The sequence below is a fragment of the Phacochoerus africanus genome, chromosome 11, assembly GCF_016906955.1.
Source record: "Phacochoerus africanus isolate WHEZ1 chromosome 11, ROS_Pafr_v1, whole genome shotgun sequence".
Lineage (NCBI taxonomy): Eukaryota > Metazoa > Chordata > Mammalia > Artiodactyla > Suidae > Phacochoerus > Phacochoerus africanus.
In genome coordinates this window covers 50,020,823-50,043,723 of record NC_062554.1, presented here as the reverse complement: position 1 = coordinate 50,043,723, position 22,901 = coordinate 50,020,823, and the positions used below count along the sequence as shown (strand labels likewise).

The 22,901-nt window shown below is 47.4% G+C and overlaps 1 protein-coding gene across 8 annotated transcripts in view; it reads right to left on the bottom strand.

Annotated features, from left to right (window-relative positions):
• Positions 1-22,901, bottom strand: part of GRAMD1B (GRAM domain containing 1B) — a 197,759-nt gene that overhangs the window by 90,134 nt on the left and 84,724 nt on the right. Inside the window, exon 1 of one of the 8 annotated variants that reach the window (XM_047754197.1) lies at positions 16,251-16,283. The exons of 5 other annotated variants lie outside the window; for them this stretch is intronic. Coding sequence is in view for 2 of the 3 variants with exons in the window: in XM_047754194.1 (XP_047610150.1) it covers positions 443-465 (23 nt within the window). In the remaining variant the exon portion in view is untranslated. Of the gene's footprint in view, positions 1-442; positions 1,241-16,250; positions 16,284-22,901 lie in introns of those variants that run through there. 2 more of the 8 variants (XM_047754194.1, XM_047754193.1) reach the window with 2 other exon arrangements.

Here is a 22,901-nt window from a genome sequence, read left to right as displayed (position 1 = left end):
CCACCCCACAGGGCGCAGGGTAAGAGAGGCCCCTCATGATGCCTGTAGGGTAAAGAAAGTCTGCACTGCCAGCTCATGAGGATGTACCTTGGGAAAGGTTTCTTTATCGAGTTCCCTCAGGATTTGCCACCCCTCAGCCCCCTCAAAGTTAGAGACTCTTTTCAGCTGCAGTTTGATTCTCTCTACAGCCCCCCAACTTCCACCAAACCCCTCCTCCAGGAAGATGCTAGCAGAAAATATTGCAGCAGTGCAGAAGGTGGGCTGAGCCAGAGAGGGCAACCCAACTTCATAGAGTGTGTGCCCACCCCCCCTTAACCCCTCAACACCCAGCCCTGGAGAGGGGCCTCTGGGCAGGAGACCTCTGGAGGACGCGGAGGTGCCGCAGGGAACGCAGGGTTGAAGAAAGCGGCAGAGGAAGGTGCCTTATCCCTTCTCTACTTACCAGGAGAGCTTGAATCCTTTCATTAGTACAGTCACGATAATCCACTGACCGTGTTGTTAGCATCCCGGTTACAGCTCCAGAGGTCCCAGGACATATTTGAAAAGATGATGAAGTCCCCAAAGAACAGAATCCCATGCAATGTGACTTGAACACAGAAAGAAAAGAGAGAGAAAGAGAGAGAGAGGGACAGCGCCAGCCAGAAGTGCTCGGCTGCGTTCCCTCCTTCCCCGTTCCCAGCTAAAAGCTGGGCTAGGAGGCAAAGGACAGATTCTGCAAACCCAGCCCGGGGCTGGAGCTGCCCGCTCGAGCGGTTGCTGCCACTGCCAGTTTCTGATGAGGATGGGTAATGCTGGCAAGGCTGCAAAACAAGCCCTGGAGTTGCTGTCAACAGGCAGGCTGGCCAGCCACCCACCCACCCTCACCTCACACCGGCTCAGAGCAGCCTTGGGGAAGAAACACAAGGAGAGCCCGGGAGGACTGCAAAAACCTAGCAAAACCTGCACCTCTCTTCCCCCAGGCAGCAGCTCCCGCAGCTCCATATAATCTCCTAATCAATGCAGTACCCAAGCAAAGCACTGCCAGCCACTTCCGCCCATTTAAAGACACAGCACATGTTTTGTCCCAGGATGGGACAGCAAGTGAGGGAGAGGGTGGGTGAGCAACGTGGGTGTGTGGGTGCCGGAGAAGGAAGAGGAGAGGGGCAGAAATATCTGAAGATAAGCACTTTCTTGGGCATCCGCCAAAGGGTTAAAATGCCCCGCCCCTAGAGGGGGAGGGGAGCCTTGGTCCAAGCCCTCTGCAAACCTGGGAATCTTAAGCTGAGATGCCCAGAGAGGTGCCTAAATGTCCCAGACCACCTTAAATAAAATCCTCACCCTTCCCCAGCAGGGTGGGGCGAGCTGGGGCTGCTCAGTGCGATCCCCAGCACTTCACCGCGTGCGTGTGCGGGCTGAACGCACCCATTCTCTTCCCCTGCTGGGGCCAGTAATGAGGCAAGGCAGCAACTTAGGGTGGCCCAGCAGCGCCCCCAGTCACCTGGGGCCAGAGAACCTATAAACAATGTTTAAACAATGTTTTAGTACCAATACGGGGCTCCAGGAAGATTCAGACCAGACACAGCATTAAGTGAGAAGCGGCTGAGATTTTCAGCTTCAACTCACGATTCCCCGGGAAAAGGAGAAAAGGCTCTTTTAAAAATCCTCCCAGGAGCTCCAGCCCCAGCAACATCCCTGGCTCTGTGATTCCTTTTGGTCCTCCCCTAGATGACAGACTATCTAGGTCAGTTATGTGAATGGGTGAGAATGAACAAAGAGGAGATTAATTATGACATAGCAGCCTTCAACTGAACCATAAGAAGCCTTTACCCTGTCACTTGCTCCCAAGCAATCTAGATATCCATTTATGCTATGTGCTGGCACACCATCTCCACTTGATCCTCTAAGGTGATACTCCTCTTAAGAAAAAATGGAGTGCGATCTCCATCAAGAACACTCATTGTACTTATATTACTTATATTATATTGTACTTAAATTACTTGTTTATTAAGCTACCTTCCTCCTTTGAGATGGTCAGCTCCATGAAGGCAGGGGCTATGATGGATGGTTCAGCTCTCTCTCTCCTCGGTGGCTATGAAGGCTTGCACACACAGGACAGGGCTGATGAGCAAGTGTTTAACTGAAGTGACCTCATTCAAACCTCGCTGAAACACTGCCATCTCTCTCCATTGTCCAGATGGTCCAGCAGAAATACTCTTAAAGATCTCCCGGGTGATGAGATTTCACTCCATCCATAGCCCTATAGTTCCTAGGCCAGACAACACTGAAATGCTTTCGAGACTTCTGAACACATTGGGAGTTAGGTTTTTAGAGCCCCTTGAGCCTGTCCGAAGGCCATACCTCAGCCCCCATATTGTAGGGATGTAACAGATTCCAAAAGTGCACAGAGATCACCTTTGTAACCGAGATAAGTCACTCAAAGGGCCTCTGAGGATATGCGACCCAGCCCCTAGATTAATGTCACTTAAAAGTACTCCAGGGAGTTCCTGTTGTGGCTCAGAGGAAATGAATCTGACTAGCATCCATGAGGATGCAGGTTCGATCCCTGGCCTTGCTCAGTGGGTTAAGGATCTGGCGTTGCCATGAGCTGTGGTGTAGGTCGCAGACATGGCTTGGAACTGATGTTACTGTGGCTGTGGCATAGGCCCCTAGCCTGGGAATCTCCATAGGCCACAAGTGCAGCCCTCAAAAGATTAAAAAAAAAAAAAGTACTCCAGGGGGCAGGGAGAAGGATGGACTGGGAGTTTGGGGTTAGTAAGATGCAAGCGATTACATTTAGAATGGAAAAGCAATGAGGTCCTACTATACAGCACAGGGAACTATAAACAATCTCCTGGGATAGACCTTAAGAGAAAAGAATATAAAAAAGAATGTGTATTTTATATATATATATGTGTGTATACATATATGAATACAAAAAAATGTATATATATATATATATATGTCACATTGCTATACAGCAGAAATTGGCACATTATAAATCAAACACACTTTTAATAAAACTTAAAAAAAATTTTTAAAAAGAATAATCCAGGTAGATGAGAATATTCTCATCCTGTCCCAACTGCTCTGATCACAGGTACACATAAAACCTGGATCAAAGCTTTCCAAGTATTACACTAAAAAAATACATTATTTTCATACTAAAATTCTTTAGCTTTTAGTCTTTACCTGTTTTTTTTTAAACTCTCCTTTGCTTCAAAACTATTAATAAAAGTTTATTGAGGGTTCATTATGTCGGCATCATGCCAAGCATTATCTCATTTAATCCTCACGTCCACATTATGAAATAGTTAACTATTATTATTTTCCAGGTAATATGTTGCAGCCGAAAACTATAGAAGGTAGTGTCTTGATTTATCTAATGCTAACCAGCCAACAAGCTGCAACCTTGGGATCTGAATGAAGGCATGTGCAACTCCAAACTCCAGTCTCTCAATCATGACAAATCTTCATTAAAAAAAAAAAAAAAAAATCTTCTCTATCAGACAAGCTGACTATAAGTGCTCGAATTCTCCCAGAACAAAAAGAATCCAGGTAAACAGGTAAAAAGGAGACCATCAGGCCAGCTTCCTCTTTCTCTTCCTGAGGAGTTAGCAGGCTCCTGGGTCCCTATGTGTATGTGATGTGAGGAGCACCCTGAGCTTCCTCATTTAATATATTTTCTCTTTTTATCTTCTCAGAGAGGGCAGTCTGTTTCAAATGGTCTGAAAAGTTCCCTGACTGATAAAAATTGTCAACACTGACATAGCTCTGCATTAATCTGTGGATGATCAGACAGATGCCTTAGGTTCTCCTGCTTTCTGCTTGACGCTGCAAGCTAGCTGGCTGCTCCTTGATGTCGGTATCTTAGGAAGGGCAGAATTTTAAAACAAAATAAATAAATAAATTCAGAAGACTTCTACTTCTGAGAAAATGGCAGAGTAGATATCCTGATGGTCTTTTCTGCTGACAACAACTAAAAATGCTGCATGAAATAAAACGGTGACACAGGGTGGGGAGAAGAAAGAAAGACATTCTTTTAAAATGTCTGATGAGCTCTCAAAATAGTAAAGGATATTTAGAGGCACAAACGGAGTGCGGGAAGAAACCCAGAAAAATCAAGAAAAGCTTTGGGGATGCACTTTCCAGAGGGCATTTGCAGAACCCATGAAACTGGGCTTTGGTTTTCACAGCCTCACAGAGCACAGTGGACAGGAAACAATGCCAAAGGCCCACCTACATGAGAGGTGTGACCGGAGATCTCCGAGTAAAGCGGGCCCTGCTGGCAATACCCTGATCCTAAGGATGAACTTGAGGCTCTGTGATGCTGAGGAGATTAAAGGAAAACTGTCTTCAACCCTGACGGTGGGTGAATGAAGGAGGACGAACAATCTCCCCTAAGTCTTAATTACAAACAGATCCTCACACAGATTGTTGCCTGAGGATTTCCTAAGCAATTCACAAAAAATAAAATAAAATAAAATTAAATTAAATTAAAAAACAGCGTCCAGAAAGGGGAAGACTGTAACCACAGTAAAATTAAGAACATCCAAACATCAAAATTGACCACAGAAAAGACAAGGTTTTTCTGGGAGAAGATATGTGTTAACATATGTAATTAAAAACAGAGTTGTCCACAGAATCTATTTTAAAAATTCTACAAATCAATAAGAAAAAGAAACACAATTAGAAAAATAGACAAAGGATTTGAATAAGCACTTTCAGAAGAGGAAATGATCAATAAATACATAAAAAGGTGCTCAACTTCATTAATACTTAGGAAAAGGCAATTTTAGACTTAAATGAAACGCCATCTCATACCCATCTGATTGGCAAAAATTAAAAAGTCTAACAATATCAAGGTTGGAAAGGAGCTAATGCAAGTGTATACTGGTTCAATTATAAGGAAACTATTTGGTATTACCAGGCCAAACTGAAGAAACGCATCCCCTAATATCTAACCCTTATACCTCACTGACTAAAGAAACAGGACACACACAAGAGAAACTTCTCGCACAGCACTGGGTGTAATAACATGGTGTGCGGAAACCAACCAAAAAACTGGAAAAATAAAAACCAAACAAATGTCTACCAGCAACAGAAAGGAAAACTGGCATTTTTCTAATGTAGGATAGGATGTAGCAATAGTATACAAAAAAAATGCATAAATTACTGTCACATGCAACAAAGTGGATGAATCTCAGAAACAATGTTGAACAGAGGATGCAAATCAATGAATGCCTACAGTATGATTTTATATGTTATATACCTATAGCTAAAGTACACATAAAATGATAGATAGAAAGATAGACAGAGAGTCAATTTCATATCCAAATAGATACAGAATCTGTATGGATAGATAGATATTCAGTATCCATAAAACGAAAAGTCAAGGGAGTGACAGACACAACATTCAGGAAAGTGGTCGCCTCTGGAGGGCGGGAAGACAAGGGGGTCAGCGGGAAAAGTAAGAAGTACAGCTGTGGGGGGGGATGGGCTGGGTGTTTGGGATGGAAATGCTATAAAATTGGTTTCCGATGATCACTGTACAACTATAAATGTAATAAAATTCACTGAGTTGAAAAAGTACAGCTCTTTGTTGTTTCTTCTTTTTGTGTATTTTGTGCATATTTAATGTCATAAAGAATCGTTATATCCATTCAGTATGTAGCAGAAACAACTTAAAAATAATTAGGAAACCCCTGATACCAATCTTCACTATGGCTTTTTGTGAATAGGCTTGATGAAAGGGCAGGATGGTGGGGGAAGGACTGACTATGCCAATGTTCTGTGTTATCTGCATTTTCAAAAGTCTAAGTTCCAAAAACTGATCTTCCCAGCCTCACAAATACTCACAAGCTGGTTTGCTTCATATAGGGTTGGTGTGTATCACTCTAAGCTTCTTGCTACAATGGTTCTTTCCAAACTTGACCAGGTTTGGAATGAAGGTTGGAGAAAGTTCCTTTACGACTTTAGCCGCTTGGACTTGATCCTGGCCTCCTAGGAGCCTGAAGGTGTCGCCCTCCCTGGTGCTGTTCCTTTCCTAACCCTACAAAAGCACAGGTGGCTTTTCTGGCCTCAACCACGAATAGGGACCAGAACGGTAAGAGAGGTCTTTCAAGCAGAGCACACTGCTGGGGACAGGTAAGCAGACACCCAAGGCCCCCAAGCAAGGGAACCCTAGCAGCTGGGAGCCCTCGGGAGAACTCAGCCCTCTCGACTTCCACCTCCCCACCAGCGGCTCTTTCCAGCACCGGAAGCTCATGCCTCCTCCTGACCTTGGGAAGTCACTGGGAGCATATCTGGAGCAGAAAATAGATGGACGACGTGGTCTCTGAGGCTCTCCCCTCTCCTTCTTGGATCTGCCCTGCTCCTGCGGAGAGGAGAGCCGCAGCACCAGGGCAGAGCTGCGTGCCTCCAGGAGCTGGCAAAACTGGGGCAGAGCAGTGCTGCAGTCACACGTTGGGGAATCAAAGCTCCAAGCTCAGGCAGGGGAGTCGTCAGGCGCCGCTGAGAGTGTTATATTTAAGGAGCATTTTGGAGGTCAGGAAGCTACCGGAGAGGAGCAGCGGGGGAGGGAACAGCCTCCTAAACACTCCATTTCAACAACAAGCCTCCTTCCGTCCTCCAGCCAGCATCCTCTTCCAAATTCCAAACTGCAGTCAAAAGAGGCTGTGTGAGGGGACAGCAGATGGCCAGAGCTACGCCCATCAGGTGCTCCCCACCACTTCCCCGTCCCCTCCTCCCCGCCTCACTCTCTGCTCCCCACCCTCTGCCACTATTAGTCACTGGCTCTGGGGTGACAGTGTGGGCTGCAGGCATTGGCCTTGCCTTCTGGTCTGTTCATCTGTGTCAGCACCCAGCCGGGAGCCTCCTGAGCCCGAACCACCCCTCGTTTGTAGGGACCTGCACACACCCCTGCCCTCCAGCCCCACTGTCCACTGTTGGGGGTGGGGGGACACAGGCCACGGAGCAGCTGAGGTTGGGAGGCTTGTGGGGAAAGCAAGCCAGGCTCTGTTTATTTGAAGAATGCTCCCTTCTGCCTCTGTGACCCCAGGGTTTCACTTAGGGTGTGGAGTTTTAAAAAAAAGAAAAAAAAGGACAGACTCATCTCCTCCCATCCTTCTTTGCTCCTCCTTCACAATCTGCTCATCCAGAATGTTCCTTCAGGCAACAGGATGGCCAAGGTCAAAGCCAAGCTCCAGTAGGCTTCATCCTGCCCCCAGTTGCTTCCCTAACACGGTCGACTGAAGAGGGAGAGAGACAGGCTGGCAGTGGCCAGGGCTTCCACAGATGGGTGTCTGTGCACTGGAGTTTAAGGTGGCCTCCTACAGATTCTCACAAGAAGCCAGTGAGTATTACTAAACCACTTTCAATGGAAGAAGAAACCAAGGCCCTGGGAGGCCTAGTTCTCTTCCTCCTGCAAGTAGCTGCTTGGAGCTATGAGCTTCGGTGCACTTGGTAAAAAGAGCAAAGGCTGCAGAGCAAAGCCCTGTGCCCGGGTTACCACAGAGCCCTCAGCTCTCTCCAGCCTAGGACCCTCTCCTTCTCAGCCAGGCCAGGAAGGGAACTGCCTCCTTTGCCCACCTCAGCACAGAAGCCAGCCAGGCTCTCGCCCCCCTCACCTGTGGAAGAAGCTCTTGACATCCTCCTCCATGGAGCCTTCCTGGCTTGACGGAAGGGAGCAGCAGTTTCTGGGCCCCTCTCCGTGTGGCCCTGGAAATCCCAAAGAGGACTCCCTCTCTCTTCCTTATCTTCCAGCCCCAAATCACCACTGGCTTTCCCAACACCTGACCGCCTGACTGGGTGCTGCTTTATCTGTCGGGCTCCTTCATTAGTGGGCCTGGATCACAGCCCCCACTGCTGCCAGACCACTGCTCTGGCCTCTGGGAGGGAAAAGCTCTCCTGACAGGAAAGACACGCACGCCTCAGAGAAACCCCACCCCTCCAGAGAGGGGAGCGTGGCCTGACTTCACTCCTCATTCTAATTACATTCATAACAAAAAGATAACATGTCTCCTGCCAGATGGAAGAAACAAGGCAGATTTCTAATTATCCCCCCTGCTCCTCCTGGTTCAGTCTCTGGAGAAATTCAGGGTGACTGATGGTGTCAGGGACCTAGGAGGGTGCTTAGAAACTCAGGTTTTCTCAGGGAGGGAGCACCCGTACACCCACAGCCAGCTGCTTCCTGGTCTCCTCTCACCAAAAAGAGCCTTCTCCTTTCTCAGCGCAGTCACATATGAAAATTGCCATTAGCAAACAGCTGAACTGAGTGTTAACTCATTTTAAATGAAAAGTCTCCGGGCCAAGGACAAGACAAGAAACTGTTGTTGGCAGAGAAGCTGCCTGCTGATCTGACAAGTCTAGAAAAACCGCATTCTTAACTGACACAGGCCTGACACCGGTCCTGGAGGGTGTGTTCTGCGGTTTAGCCCAAGGACTGGGGAATTCGACTAAGTTCAAATCCGTACTGAACGGCATGTGACCTTGAGCAAGTCACTTCATTTCTCTAAGCCTCGCCTCGGCTCCATTCATAAAAAGGTGATGGTGACAACAATCCATGAGGTTGTTAAGGCTCAATGACACAACACAGGACAAAACACTGCCTAAGTGCCCCTCGCTTTTAACCATTACTATGATTATTCCCAACCAGTGTCCAGACCACACCACCCACTGTAAGAACTACAGGCTCCAGAGTTCCCATCGTGGTGCAGTGGAAACACATCCACCTAGGAACCACGAGGTTGAGGGTTCAATCCCTGGCCTCGCTCAGTGGATTAAGGATCCAGTGTTGCCATGAGCTGTGGTGTAGGTCACAGATGCGGCTCAGATCTGGTGTGGCTGTGGCTGCAGCTCTGACTGGATCCCTAGCCTGGGAACCTCCATATGCCACGGGCCCTGAAAAAGACAAAAAAAAAAAAAGAAAGAAAGAACTGCAGGCTCCATTTCTATGCTTCCTGGTCTACTTTTTCCCCTTTACCTAAACAAAGTTTCTGGTTTTCCCCATTTTGCTGGGGGATATTTTTGCATTTTTGCCTTGTGATATTTCTGTCAAGTCAGTCAGCTACTTACTTATTCAATAATAACTGTACTTACTGAGTGCCTAATATGTCCATGACCCAGGCAAATCAAGATGATATTTCAATGATAAATCCAATATTGTCCTTGATCTCTAGAAGCTCACAATCGAATAAGCAGCACAAGACACGGGCATTAAGTAGTAATATTAAATAGCTCTAACATAAAGTTTAAAGCATTAAGTCCTATAAGAGAGACACATATCATCAGGACAGAGTACTTCTGTTTTCCAAAATGAAGAGAAGTTTGTAATCATTATGCCAATTTTTCCATCAACTTATGAGTAATAGTGATATTCTCAGCTAACCTATGCTAAGTCTGTAATAAGTATTTCTTGATTAGCACGGTCTTAACACAAAAGAGTGAGCCAGAAAAAGGATCCAATACGTGTCGCCATCCTTTAAGGAGACCAGAACTTCCTATGTGCATGACAGGTGTCCAGAAATAGTGCCTTCAGAACATATTGCTGCGACCGCTGCCAATAAATACAGGTTTATTTGGATGCAGCAGGCTGTACCTAAGAGGGTGGATTTTGAAGTTTCCTTTCTTACATCAGGATATGTTCTTATCAGTGCCTTAAAGTTGAAAATGAAATGCTCGAAGATGTTTCAGGCTCCCAGGGCCATGATATTCTCTTACTATCACAAGAGCCATGAGACAGGCATAAACACGCACAAACCTAAGAGCCCAGGGGCCGCCTGTCTTGTGACCAGAGCTACACAGAAAATGCACCTGGGTCCTTCGCTACTCAGCCACTAGCTACCTTTGCTGGTTTAGGGGCACCTGAGTGCTAGTGTGCACCATGACAGAGTTTTTTTTACGTGGACCCAGAGACAAGTAAGGAAAGTAAGGGCAACGTGAGAAGTTTCAAAAAAAAAAAGACTAATATCCATGAGGATGCAGGTTCAATCCCTGGCCCCAATCAGTGGGTTAAGGATCCAACGTTGCTATGAGCTGTAGTGTAGGTCGCAGACACGGCTCAGATCCCATGTTGCTGTGGCTGTGGTGTAGGCTGATGGCTGTAGCTGCGATTCCACCCCTGGGCTGGGAACTTCCAAATACCACACCGGTGGCCCTAAATAACAAAAAATGAACAAATAAACAAAAAAAGATCCCTCCCCCCCAAAAAACACTGCCGTATAGCACAGGGAGCTATATCCAATCACTTGGGATAGACCATGATAGAAGATAACATGAGAAAAAGAATGTGCTGTACAGCAGAAATTAACAGAACCCTGTAAATCACCTATACTTTAGTCAAAATTTTTGAAAAAAGCAAATATATTCAATTTTTAATTTTTGATAACACATCCTTTTAAATATTGTGTTGAAATACTCTTTTTTTTTTTGTCTTTTTGTTGTTGTTGTTGTTGTTGTTGCTATTTCTTGGGCCGCTCCCGCGGCATATGGAGGTTCCCAGGCTAGGGGTTGAATCGGAGCTGTAGCCGCCAGCCTACACCACAGCCACAGCAACGCGGGATCCGAGCCACGTCTGTGACCTACACCACAGCTCACAGCAACACCGGATCGTTAACCCACTGAGCAAGGGCAGGGACTGAACCCGCAACCTCCTGGTTCCTAGTCGGATTCGTTAACCACTGCGCCACGACGGGAACTCCTGAAATACTCTTTAAATATAAACAAAGGTGGTGGTAGTTTTGCATTTTAGTTCATTTTAGTTCTGTTGTTACCTTTTGTAGGTAAAATAAATAGCTGGCAAATCTGTGTCCATCCACCAACATTTTTCAATTTCTCTACAAAATCCTCAAGTTCAGACTCTGCTATGAAGAGGCCATCTCAGTTCTCAGATCTCACGATCCACTATAAGGAATGCGTCCAGCTCTTTAATCGCTGTCCTGGGGGATCTGCAAAGCTTCTCCTGTGAACTCCCTAGTCCTTGAGTTCCATCTGGGTTACAAATAAAAACCGAGATATAATTGACACATTCCATTATAGTAGTTCAGGAGTGCAACATAATGATTCCGTGTATGTATGTTGTAAAATGATCACCTATTATAGTGACTTATTATAGCCTAGTCCACATCCATCCCCCACAAGCTACATTTTTTTTCTTATAATGACCCAGTCTAAGATGTCTGAGATTTATTTTATTTTTGTCTTTTTAGGGCCGTACCCATGGCATATGGAGGTCCCCAGACTAGGGGTCGCATGGGAGCTGCAGCTGCCGGCCTACGCCACAGCCACAGCAACACTAGATCCGAGCTGCATTTTGACCTACACCACAGCTCATGGCAACGATGGATCCTTAACCCACTGAGCGAGGCCAGGGATCAAACCTGTGTCCACATGGATACTAGTCAGATTCGTTTACGCTGCACCACAACAGGAACTCCTAGTCCTGAATGTTTTAACAATGCCTTGGAGACTCTGCCTCCCAAATACACATGTACAACTACTACCACTCCCCTGCCCTCAGATACAAATTCCTAATCATTCCTGAACACTTCCACCTAGGTGCCTCAGGGGCACCTCAAAGCCAGCATGAATAAATGAAACTCTGCAGTGCCCCCTTCCATCTCCTTCTGACCCTGACCTCCAGTGCCTATCCCAGTATGGCACCACCCACTATGAAGCCACCCAATCAGAAGCCTGGAATTCATCCTACATGCCTCCTCTCCCACCTTCCATTCAACTAGGTGCAAAGTCATGTCAACTCTAGCTCCCTAAATGTGACTAGCGTGCACCTCCTGCTGTCAGTTTTTACCTGCCCTTCAATCCTCATCTTTAGCTTTGCAGGTGTACTTACTCTCTTCTGCTTGTTCATTTGCCAAATATTTACTAGGCATCTATCATATACCAAGTAATATGCTGGACGCTAGGCGTTTAGTGGCTTAAAGAAGAAAAACACACAACCCCTATCCTTAAAAACCTTGTGATCTAGTGGGGAAGACAGACATGTTAAAAATACACGAAGTGGGAATTCCCGTAGTGGCTCAGTGGTTAACGAATCCGACTAGGAACCATGAGGTTGTGGGTTCAATCCCTGGTCTTGCTCAGTGGGTTAAGGACTCGGCGTTGCCGTGAGCTGAGGTGTAGGTTGCAGACGCAGCTCAGATCCTGCGTTGCTGTGGCTGTAGTTGTAGGACGGCTCTGATTTGACCCCTAGCCTGGGAATCTCCACGTGCGGCGGAAGTGGCCCAAGAAATGGCAAAAAGACCAAAAAAAAAAAAATACACAAAGTGTTAGAGATGGCACAAAATGAGGGAACTCTCAATTATGTGCCTCCTTTGTAGCCAAAGAATACTTTTTCAAATGCAGATCTGAGGATATCTTAAAGACTTCGGACTGTTCCCAGTATCTATATAATCTTAGTGAAATATGGGGCAGTCACGGTGCGTCAGTTCTTGCTTCTTCCTCCAGTTTCATCATCTGCCTCCCATCTTCCTCACCCATCCCTCCTTAAGTGCCAATCATGCCAAACTACCTGTCATGACCCAAGCTGTGCCACCTTGGTACTGTCACCTCCCTCTCCTGCCTCACTGCTGTTCAGTGATCATCCATGATGTGCTAGCATTTTACCTAAGTTGTCTCATTCAATCCTCACAGCAAGCCTTTAGGGTGGATGGTATCACCACCATTTACGAATGAAGAAACTGAGCCTAGGAAAAGCCAAAATAACTCACTCCAGTTAGCTGAGCTGGAAGGTGGCAGTGCCAGCATGTGAACCTAGATATGTCCAACTCCAAATCACAACTAGATCACCTCGCTTCCCATCCACCAGATAAACACTCACCCATGCTTCAGATCAAAAGTCACTTCCTTTTCAAAGCCCTTAAGCCTGCCCTGGCAACATCAAATCCTTCTTTTGTGCTTCCCTGGTGATTCAAACTTCTGTTACAACCCTTATTACCTTTGTGCCATCATAGTTTGTTTACTCCTTTGTCTTCCCCCAAAGACAACTGCTCACAGTGATTGTGCGCTATTCATTGAAAACCTCCACGTGGAATTTCTGCTGGCATGTAATCGGCATTTAATAACCATCTGTTGAAGAATGGATTCATGAATGCTTACTCTTTACTCAAGGTTGAAATGGAAACTCTCAGGACACAATCTGTCATCTACTTATCTTAACACAGTCATGTCAGGACCTCAGATGGCCAAGTCTGAAACTGCAATGTTAAAAAAACCAGAGTGGCAATGCAATAATTCTGGCTCTAAGAGATGAAGTCACACCTTCAAAATCCCTCCTCCAGGAAGTGAATGGAATCTAACAGGCAGAGCTGTCATCAAGAGAGACCACACCTCCAACCGAAAGCTATTTCATCGGGGGGTAGCTGAACCCAATACACTGGGGGCTAAAGGAACCCTGGCAACAGGCCCTCGAATATTAAAGGGGAACGGAAAAGTAAGAAGGGTGCCTTTACGTGTATTCAGACATTTAAAAAACAATATCTGCATCACATTGAATGAGTTACCAATGAGTCACATTATGAATTTTTTTTTTCTTTTTAGGTTCACACCCATGCCACACGGAGGTTCCCAGGCTGAGGGGTCCAATTGGAGCTACAGCTGCTGGACTAGACCACAGCCACAGCAATGCAGGATCTGAGACACGTCTTTGACTTACACCACAGCTCATGGCAACACCAGATCCTTAATCCACTGAGTGAAGCCAGGGATCAAACTTGCATCCTCATGGATACTAGTCAGGTTCATTAACTGCTGAGTCAGGAAGGAAATTCCAACATTATGAATGTTTACTCAACAGTTCCTGCATTTACACATTACCAGAGATCCAGTGTGTTAACCATAACATAAAGGTTTTCTCTGCACCTGGGCTGCAAAACACAAACAGGCTTTTGATGCGAGCATCTTTTTTCCCCCCGTCTTCTTTATATTCTTATTAAGATAACTTTTAAACACAAATACAAATGAATAAGATGATTATTTAAAGCCTTGTATTCTATAGTTCAAAATCATGAGTTTGTATCAAGTAGTTACTAGGTATGTGGAAAGAAGGGTTGGACTGAATAGACGAAGGTCAGGGAATTTTTAGCTATTTTGTATGATACTATCATGATCAATATAGGACACTAGGTTGATGGGAGCATCTTGATCAGTTAAAGATTCTTAAACTTTTAAGTTATAAGATTTCTGGAGATCTGATGAGAGCCATGGATACTCTTCCCAGAAAAATACAGAGATAAATTCTACCTACATATGATAGAGGCTCATGGACCCTTTCCTAAAGTCCATCCCAAGACCTTAAGAGACCATTAAGGCCCAGACTGAGAACATCTGAAGTAAACTCCCTCCAAAAGGTTTGGGCTAGAGAAGGTTAAAGAAAAAGAATCACAGTGCCAGGATTAAATGGCATCTGCTTTTGTGACCAATCCGATTCACTCTTGCAGTCAAGTTCCTGAGCGCAAATGCTAGTCTCAGGAATGGTCCAGCTCCAAGGTCAGATTCTCCACCTGATCAGATAATCTGCAGTCTGGACTAAGGGATGGAAAAGGTCTACAAAAATGAAGCCGACTGTTTCTACCTCCATATGCAAATACAAACATAAACATACCAATAACTAACTCCCTAATCCCCCAAAGGACACCTTTCCCAGAGCACTCACCATCACCACCCCTGAGAGACAGCTGGTTTGATCCCAAACCACTTACTACTTTAAGAGCTAGCTGACTGGCAGGTTTGGAAGAGGTAAGCCTGGCAAGAAATGACACTCACATCACAGAGAGCAGCACTGCAGCCAGAGAGCACACTGCTTAGAGCAAACTGGTCTGAATCCAAACAGTTGCAGATGCCTGCTTCCATGGCTGCCCATGCACCTTGCACCAGCCATGCCCAATGTGAATCCTCAAATGTTTGTAGAAGGAGGGAAAGAGAGAGGAAGGGAGGACTGAGGGGCCAAGAGGTCCAGGAATCCAGGGAGGTCTGTTACCTAGTTTCGCTTTCGCAAGCTGCTTTCTGCAAAGAAAAGGCAGTATTTGACAGCTCTAAGCTGGCTAAAACAACATCTGCATGGAATTCTTCTCCTTATGCAAATTAGAAGAGGGAAGCCTAGAGAGGTTAAATAACTTGGATCAGATCACACAGCAGGTGGGAGTGGGAGAAAGGGGCTGAGAACCCAGTTCTGTGATTCCCAAAGACATGTCCTAACCACTTGAACACACTCCTGCCTGCAGCATCACTGCTGCTTGGGCCTCCTACCTCATTCTCTCTTCCATACACACATGGGGTACCCAACCTGCTCCAGAAGTCTGAGCCTCGTCCAGTCTTCCATCTCTGAGAGAAAGGAGACCCAGCCATCTGGCCAAAGAGGAAGGCCCCAAACCAAGCACTGGGTTATTCTGGAAGGGCTAGAGGTCTCTCTCTGGACAGGGGCTGGGGTTGAGGCTTACAGCCTCCTTAGCTCCCCCACCCACTCTCAATGGCTGAAGCTCCTCCTCGTTTGGAAAAAATGCACAGGAAAACAAATTTCGAACTGCAAGCAGGAGTCAGGACAGATTAGAAACCTATCTCACAGGCGCCCTCTAGTGTGCCTACTCTCCGTGCGACGCAGCACCCTGGCACCATTCCCTAGAGGTGCCCAGACCCGCACTTCCATTGGGGCATCCGATGAACGGTGGGAGGGGACAACAGCGGCATCTGCCACTCGGAGACAAACTCCTCGCCAATCCCAAGGCCAACATCTGCTGCAGGATGAGAGGCAGTCTCTGCTCTTAAGATGGCCCAGCCCACACCGACCCCACCCTTTCCTGATACAACAAGCAGAGGGAAAAGAGAGGCAAACAGAAGGTGTAAAGAAAGTATGGAGATGGCACAAATGGACTAAGAGGGCATGGTAGTGCAGAGAGGAGGCAGAGAAAGAAGACAGAATAAAGGAGAGGGGCGAGAGACGGGATAAGGATTCACGAAAACCGAGGCAAAGCTAAAGAGACAGACACACAGGGCAGCCCAGACCAAGCTACAGGTCACCGCCCCCGCCCACCCAGACCTCCAGGCACACAAAGGTGAGGCGTGTGTCCGGGACGACCGGCCTAGCCTTCCTCCCTCCTGTGAGGCCCTCACTCTCGCACCATTTCCCTCTGCTCTGACACAGCCCCTGGATGCTCCGGAGTGGTGGGCTGAGGGAGAGGAGGGGAGAGAAAAGTGAACCAAAGGCAGAACTTGCCAAGCGAAGCCACTTACGCACAGTGCGGCCGGCAGCATTTCCATCCTACCTTTGCTGTCGCCATATCAGCCGGCTCCATGATCGCGGCTTGGCCTAAGGAGCAGCGGCCCCATCCAGAGAGAAAAGGCAGAGTCACAAAGGTCCACCCGCAAAGAACAAGCCACCCCTCTGGAAGGCTGGGGAACACGGGACATAGTTCTACTCTCTGGGCCCGGGACCACCTCTGCTGTGGGGAGAGGAAAGAGCCTTGGGGTCCCCAGCAAGTCAGGGGGCCTGCCCGGGCTCCCGCAGGTGCCTATAGCAGGCTGAGTCAGGGGGCGTCTCCCCTTGCCTGGTACTTATTCCCAGGAGGCAAGTGCGGGTCTCACCAGGGCTCCCCCTGCTGGGGGAGAGCACACAGAGAGATGGAGGCCCTGCCTTCCCAAATGGTACCCACAGGTCAGGGAGAGGGGAGCGTGTGGGAAGAGGCTGGCTGGCGGGTGCTGAGCAAGTGCTGGGGGGAGCAGGAAGGGAGAAGGCCAGGGGTCGTGGGGGACGGGTGTGAGAACCTCACGAAGAAGGTGCAGGCACTCAGATGGAAGCAGAAGGTGCTGTGCAAGGCGGTGCCGGAGCCACAGAGCCAGAGCCCATCAGCCAAGGCCGAGAACGCAGAGGGAGAGGAATGCCTGGTGAAGCCACTCACCTTGCAATAGCATTCAGACTGACTGAGGCCTACACAGGAGCCCGGAGGGGCGGTTCACACACCCCCACTCCACTCCCAGAGACTCACAGCCTCTGTCTAAAGGTACATGAGAGCAGCCGGCAGCCGGCTGATCTGCAGAGGCCCCTGGCTCCCTCGGAGCAGCCTGATTGGAGGAGCAGGATGACTTCATCCGGCCCCATTCATCACTCTAGGTTTCCTGCCCAGAAGGGACAGGCCACTCTGCTTGCAGTGACTACCGCTTCCTCTCTGGCCCATTTCGCTCGGGCAACCTGGGATAGGCTGTGGTCCTCGGGGGGCAGCCAGGAGAAAGGGAGGAGAATGCCCCAGGCTCTAGTGGGAAGGGGGAACAGACTGCTCACATTTCCAGGGAGGTGCAAAGCCTCTCCGTAAAGCACAGCACACGCATCCATTCCTCCGTGCATCTGCAGTGCCAGCACCAGCAAGAATGCAAATGAGCAACTCCCTTCCTCAAAATCAGCCAGGAAACAAGGTTGAGAGCCCTGGTGAACCACTGACCTTCCTCCCTAAGAGTTCAGCTAGACAGATTTTTAGATATTTCTCCCAACCGGAGAGAATAACCTATGGAAAAGCAGGCCAATACCTTCAGGCATCCCTAAGACCCTCCCACCATTCCCCCCCCCATCCCCCGTCCCCCGTCGGCTCCAGCTCCAGCAGCTTTCTAACATGCTAGCCCCAGCCTGCTGTTAAGGACATTGACTCCTTCAAGGCTACAACTTCAAACCAGCAAAAGGTTCCTGGTGGATGGGACCTTAAAGCTTTGGTTCCATTTAACAGAGGAGGAAACGAAGGCTCAGGGGAAAAAAAAAAAGAAAAAGAAAAAGCGTCAAAGAAAGGTCTCCTACTTCCACACAGATTTTCCCGCAGAGGTGGTGAGCTCCAGAGAGAAATGAGGCCCTCATGCCCCCTCCCTTCTGCTCTTTACCCTCCTCCAATCCAGCCTTCCGAGCATCAAGAAACCCAGCAAAGCAAGGGTTAACTGGAGAGATGAAAATATAAGGAATATAAGGAATTAAAAAAAAGAAGGCAGTGACTGTGAGATCCATCTCATCCATTCCCGCCTGCACTTGCCCTCATTTCTTCTATTACCTGCTTCTGCTCAAGCCAGACCCCACAACGAACCTGCGGTCAGGTAGCCAGCATGTCAAGCAAAGAATTTTCCAAAAGAATAACAACATCAACAATTTCACCCATTTATTTTACCAGCATCCTGGCAGGAATAATAATAGAAGCAACTCCCATGGGTACTCCCATGCTCCATAATTTACATGTTTTCAAACCCATTACCTCATTTGCTACTCAGAGGCATCCAGTGAGTTAAGCATTATTTTCCCATTGCATAGGTAATCAACTTGAGATTCAGAGACTTTAAGTGACTTGTCCAAACTCACACAGCACAGCAGAGAGGGGAATCAAACCCATGTTCATTGATTCCCAATCCCCCTCCACTATTAAATTTCCCACCCCTCAACCTGTCCCTGACCCCTGCTCCCCACTGCTTTATTTTTTGGGGTTTTTTTGTTTTTTTTTTTTTTGTCTTTTTAGGGCCACATCCACAGCATATAGAGGTTCTCAGGTTAGGGGTCGAATCGGAGCTGTAGCTGCCGGCCTAGGCCAAAGCCACAGCAACGCGGGATACGAGCTGCATCTGTGACCTACACCACAGCTCACGGCAACACTGGATCCTTAACCCACTGAGCAGGGCCAGGGATGGGACCCGAGTCCTCATGGATGCTGGTTGGGGGTCATTAACCGCTGAGCCATGACGGGAACTCCCCCATTACTATAGATTCAGAGAATATAAAACCTCAAATAATCTGCAATTTCCCTTTGGGCCCTTTATTTAAGATAAGTTAGAAAATACATTATTAAAATTAAGAAAAAAAAATCTTGGGCCTATCTCGAGGCCACTGTATACATTTAGCAAATTTCCTGTGTCTGATGGAAAGTGCTTTTAGAAAGAATCATCAAAGATCCACTCATGATCGCTTCATTGAAGAAGAAAAGCAGACCGAGATACCTGATGAAGTTGGTCCACTATCAAGATTAAAATTAAGGGGGGGAAAAAGATTGTATCCTGGTTCCTGGAGGTCCATTAATTTCCAACCACCACAACCTCCAAATACATCACTTCTCCCTCCGTTACCCATCTTAACTCCATTAGCCAAGGGCCGCCGGGTTCCATAAACCTATATAAGAAAGAATGAGGATGAGAGTAACAGAAAATCATTTAGGCCAATGGATTGTTTTTCATTAACCCATCACCTGGTTCCTATAAGCCGTAGACTACAGTCATAGATGCAATCAACCTAAAGTGGGTAGGAAACTTTGTGGGTACCGCAGTGGAGCTATCCTTCCATACCCCCATGAACATAACAAAGGTGTGGGGCTGTGCCAGACCCACACATGACATCTCTGCGCAGAGGCCTGGAATGTGCCTTCTGGCTATCGTTGTGGCCTGAAGTCCTCTCTGTTCCCGGCTGACAGTCAAATGTACAAACAGATGGGGAGCAGAAGGCTAGTACCCACGAATGAGGATGTTCTGTTTCATTAAAATCACATAGAAATCGGACCCATGTTAATGGGACTCCACCCAGTCTCCCAAATGACCAAACACACCTACTACTCAGTTCTTAAAGGCATCCAGCTGTCACAAGGCTCTGGCTGGTGAACACAGCCGACAGCATTTAGGACCTACTCTGCTAGAAGCATCCATGTATATTTTACAAAGTCATACGTCGGGAACTCAAAGCAGCAGGACGAGTGCTATGAGCTGTAGAACAGACAGCCTCGGAGATGGGGCAGGGCAGGATGTGGGGGATAGGGCTCGCTTTAATGACAGAGAAGAGAAGGAACATATCCTAAAGTCCAAAGATAATCCCAGGAAGAAATACAGAAAAGAGGATGACGATGAAGGGAAAAAGAAAAACTGAGAGTTCCCTGGTGGCCTAGTGGTTGAGGATTTGGCATTGTTACTGTGGTGTCTGGGTTCAATCTCAGGCCCGGGAACTTCGGCATGCTGCGGGTGTGGCCGAAAATAAATAAATAAAAATTTAACAAGAAGAAAAACTGATGTGGAGTATCTAATTAAGAAACTATTGGAGTTCCCGTCGTGGCGCAGTGGTTAATGAATCCGACTAGGAACCATGAGGTTGCGGGTTCGGTCCCTGCCCTTGCTCAGTGGGTTAACGATCCGGTGTTGCCGTGAGCTGTGGTGTAGGTTGCAGACGTGGCTCGGATCCCACGTTGCTGTGGCTCTGGCGTAGGCCGGTTTAGACCCCCTAGCCTGGGAACCTCCATATGCCGCTGGAGCGGCCCAAGAAATAGCAAAAAGACAAAACAAATAAACAAAAACAAAACAAACAAACAAAAAAAACGGGAGCGGCCCAAGAAATAGCAAAAAGACAAAAAAAAAAAAAGAAAAGAAAAGAAACTATTGCATCTGCACCTCTGCTAGTTATCGGCAAGGAATTGATCTAAATAATTCCTTGCAGGATAAATAACTCCTCTCTATTCTATGCATTTGCCTTTTGAACTGACTCCCAGAAGCCTCCTCTTCTACAATTTCATCTCATTCCATTTTGCCTAACCCTTAGTGAGAAGATAGACAGACAGACAGAGAAGGGGGAGGGGACCGATTTGTATCATTATATCATTTCCTCTCCAGGGCAATTATTCATACTAATTACTTTACCCTAGGTATTATATTCTAACTCCTTAATCACCATACTTGAGTACACTAAGAAAGAAAGGAAGGAGGGAAGGAGGGAAGGAAGGGAGGGAGGGAGGAAGTGAAACCCAGATGTTTGAAAAGAGGCCAGAGTGAGGGTGGGCAGGGGCCAGTTAAGGGTGGTGGGAAGTCCAGGCACCCAGTTCCCAGAGGAACATTGCATCTGCTTCTTTAGGAAGAGCTTCCTCTGGCCGCTGCCTTTTGGTAGAACATGCCACAAGGAAAGCAGAGAAGGCTGTTTCAATCCCGGTGTAATAAGCCTCGCCTGCTGCGCTGTGGGGTGTGCAGTTCTCTGAGTAAAGCGCAGGGGGATGGCCTCATCTGCACTGCTTATAAAATGTGCAGCTCCACCACTCTGCCCGTCCTGAGACCACAAATACAGATCAGGTGCTCTGCCAAAAAAAGGTGAAATTCCTTCTCTCTGGAGTCTGACTGCTGACAGTAAACGGAAAAGACGGTGACGAACAGGGAGAGTCTCCCAGAAAGACAGACCTTGAGAGGTGACTTGATGTCTGCTCTCCCTGTACACGGAAATAGCAGCTTCTCTTAAGAGGAGAACAGACTGCAAAAGAAATCGGGAGGGAGTGTGACAGTGAAAGGGGGCAGAGTGTGAGTTCCCACGATCGTGCACATCTGTCTGGTAGGTGCCATTTCCTCTCTTTTGCTTGTTAACCGTCAACTCTTCAGAGGCAGCTGAGCATGATGGCGAGCCTGCCTCTCACGTTATTCTGCTAAGGTTTGAATTCTGACTCAACCACCCACCCTCTGTGTGACCTTGGGCACATTACTTGGCCTCTCTGTGCCCCCATTTCCTCACGTGTAAGACAAAGATAATACTATTCCTCAACTCACAGGCTGCTATGAGGATTAAATAACACATGGAAAGGGCTAAGAATAGTGTCTGGTTCACAGTAAATACTACTTAAGCATTAAGGACTCTTTGGTTTTTTGTTTTTTAATTTAGTGGTTCATCCCCTGTCTTCCCCATCTATGTGACCTCTTCCCCCAGAGAATGAAATTTTAAGACCCCTGCAAAACTGTGGATGGTAGAGGCAGACTGGGCAGAAAACAAACCCACCTGCTTCTTTAGGTAGATAAAGGCATTAGAACAGTGGAGTGAGACAGTCAGTAGAATAAGGAAAAGGCAGAAAAAGAATAAGGGAAAGGCCAAGAAAGACCAACAGGTCCAGGTAATGCCGGAAGGGCAGTGGACACTATGAGGACTTATAGAAGAGTTTGGGGGAGAAAAGCCATCAAAGAACAATGAAAGAGTCCAAATGAAAATAAGAAGGGAAAGAAAGATTCACAAAGAAAATCAGGAAAAGTGATCAGATTGGAAGTGGGAGGAGAAAGAAGACTAAGCAATTGCAAACTCCAAGTGGAAATTTCCATGAGAGGGTTTGACTGGAGCATCTGAGAGGTGCTGTGATGGACAGAAACTGCCCAGCATGAGGGAAACTAGGGAGAGGACAGCTCCTATGCAAAGTTCAAGTCTGACTTGGTCTCAAAGTTGAAGTGATCTCTAGCGATGTCAGTCAGGTGCCGTGGGAGGGCTGGGGTGGAGGAGCTTCTGAAGGTACACAGGTGAGAGGACAAAGCTTCAGGTTCTAGGAAGAAAGGATGACAGCCTGAGGAACCAGTCCCCCCCCCCCCCCCCCCGGCTCCCCCCCGCCCCGCCCCACAGTGCGCCCCCTGCTGGCCAGATAAAGGGACAGTGCCAAGAGGCTCTGTCACTTACGGAAGCTCACAGCTCAGGCAAGACTCGGAGGTCTTTGCTGGCACCACTGTGGCCACACACAGTAGTCCTCAAGGTACAACAAGGCAGGCAAAGGGGAGACCCACCTCCCTGAGCCGCTAGCACTTCCTGTGACCTCAGAGGCAACAAGAGAATCAATGATACTGCCTGGATATCAGCCTCTAAGAACTGGACAGGGCAACGTCTCACGGCAGTTAAAACCTAGAGTCAAATCACCTGGATTTAAAGCCCAGCCCACCATTTAGTAGCAGTGAGCTCCTATGCAAGTTATGACATCCCCTAAGCCTCAGCTTTCTTATCTGTAAAATGGAGGCAACAGTAATGCTATGTCATAGAAAAATGGGGAAACTTGAAAGCACAGTGACCCAACACCTAAGAGGCACATTCCACAAATGTGAACGAACATAATGTCCCCTTAATGATCACGATTCTCAGGGCAGTGGAGGGGCTGGGAACAATGGGCACTTCCCGCGTTCCCCGCAAACCTCCAAGC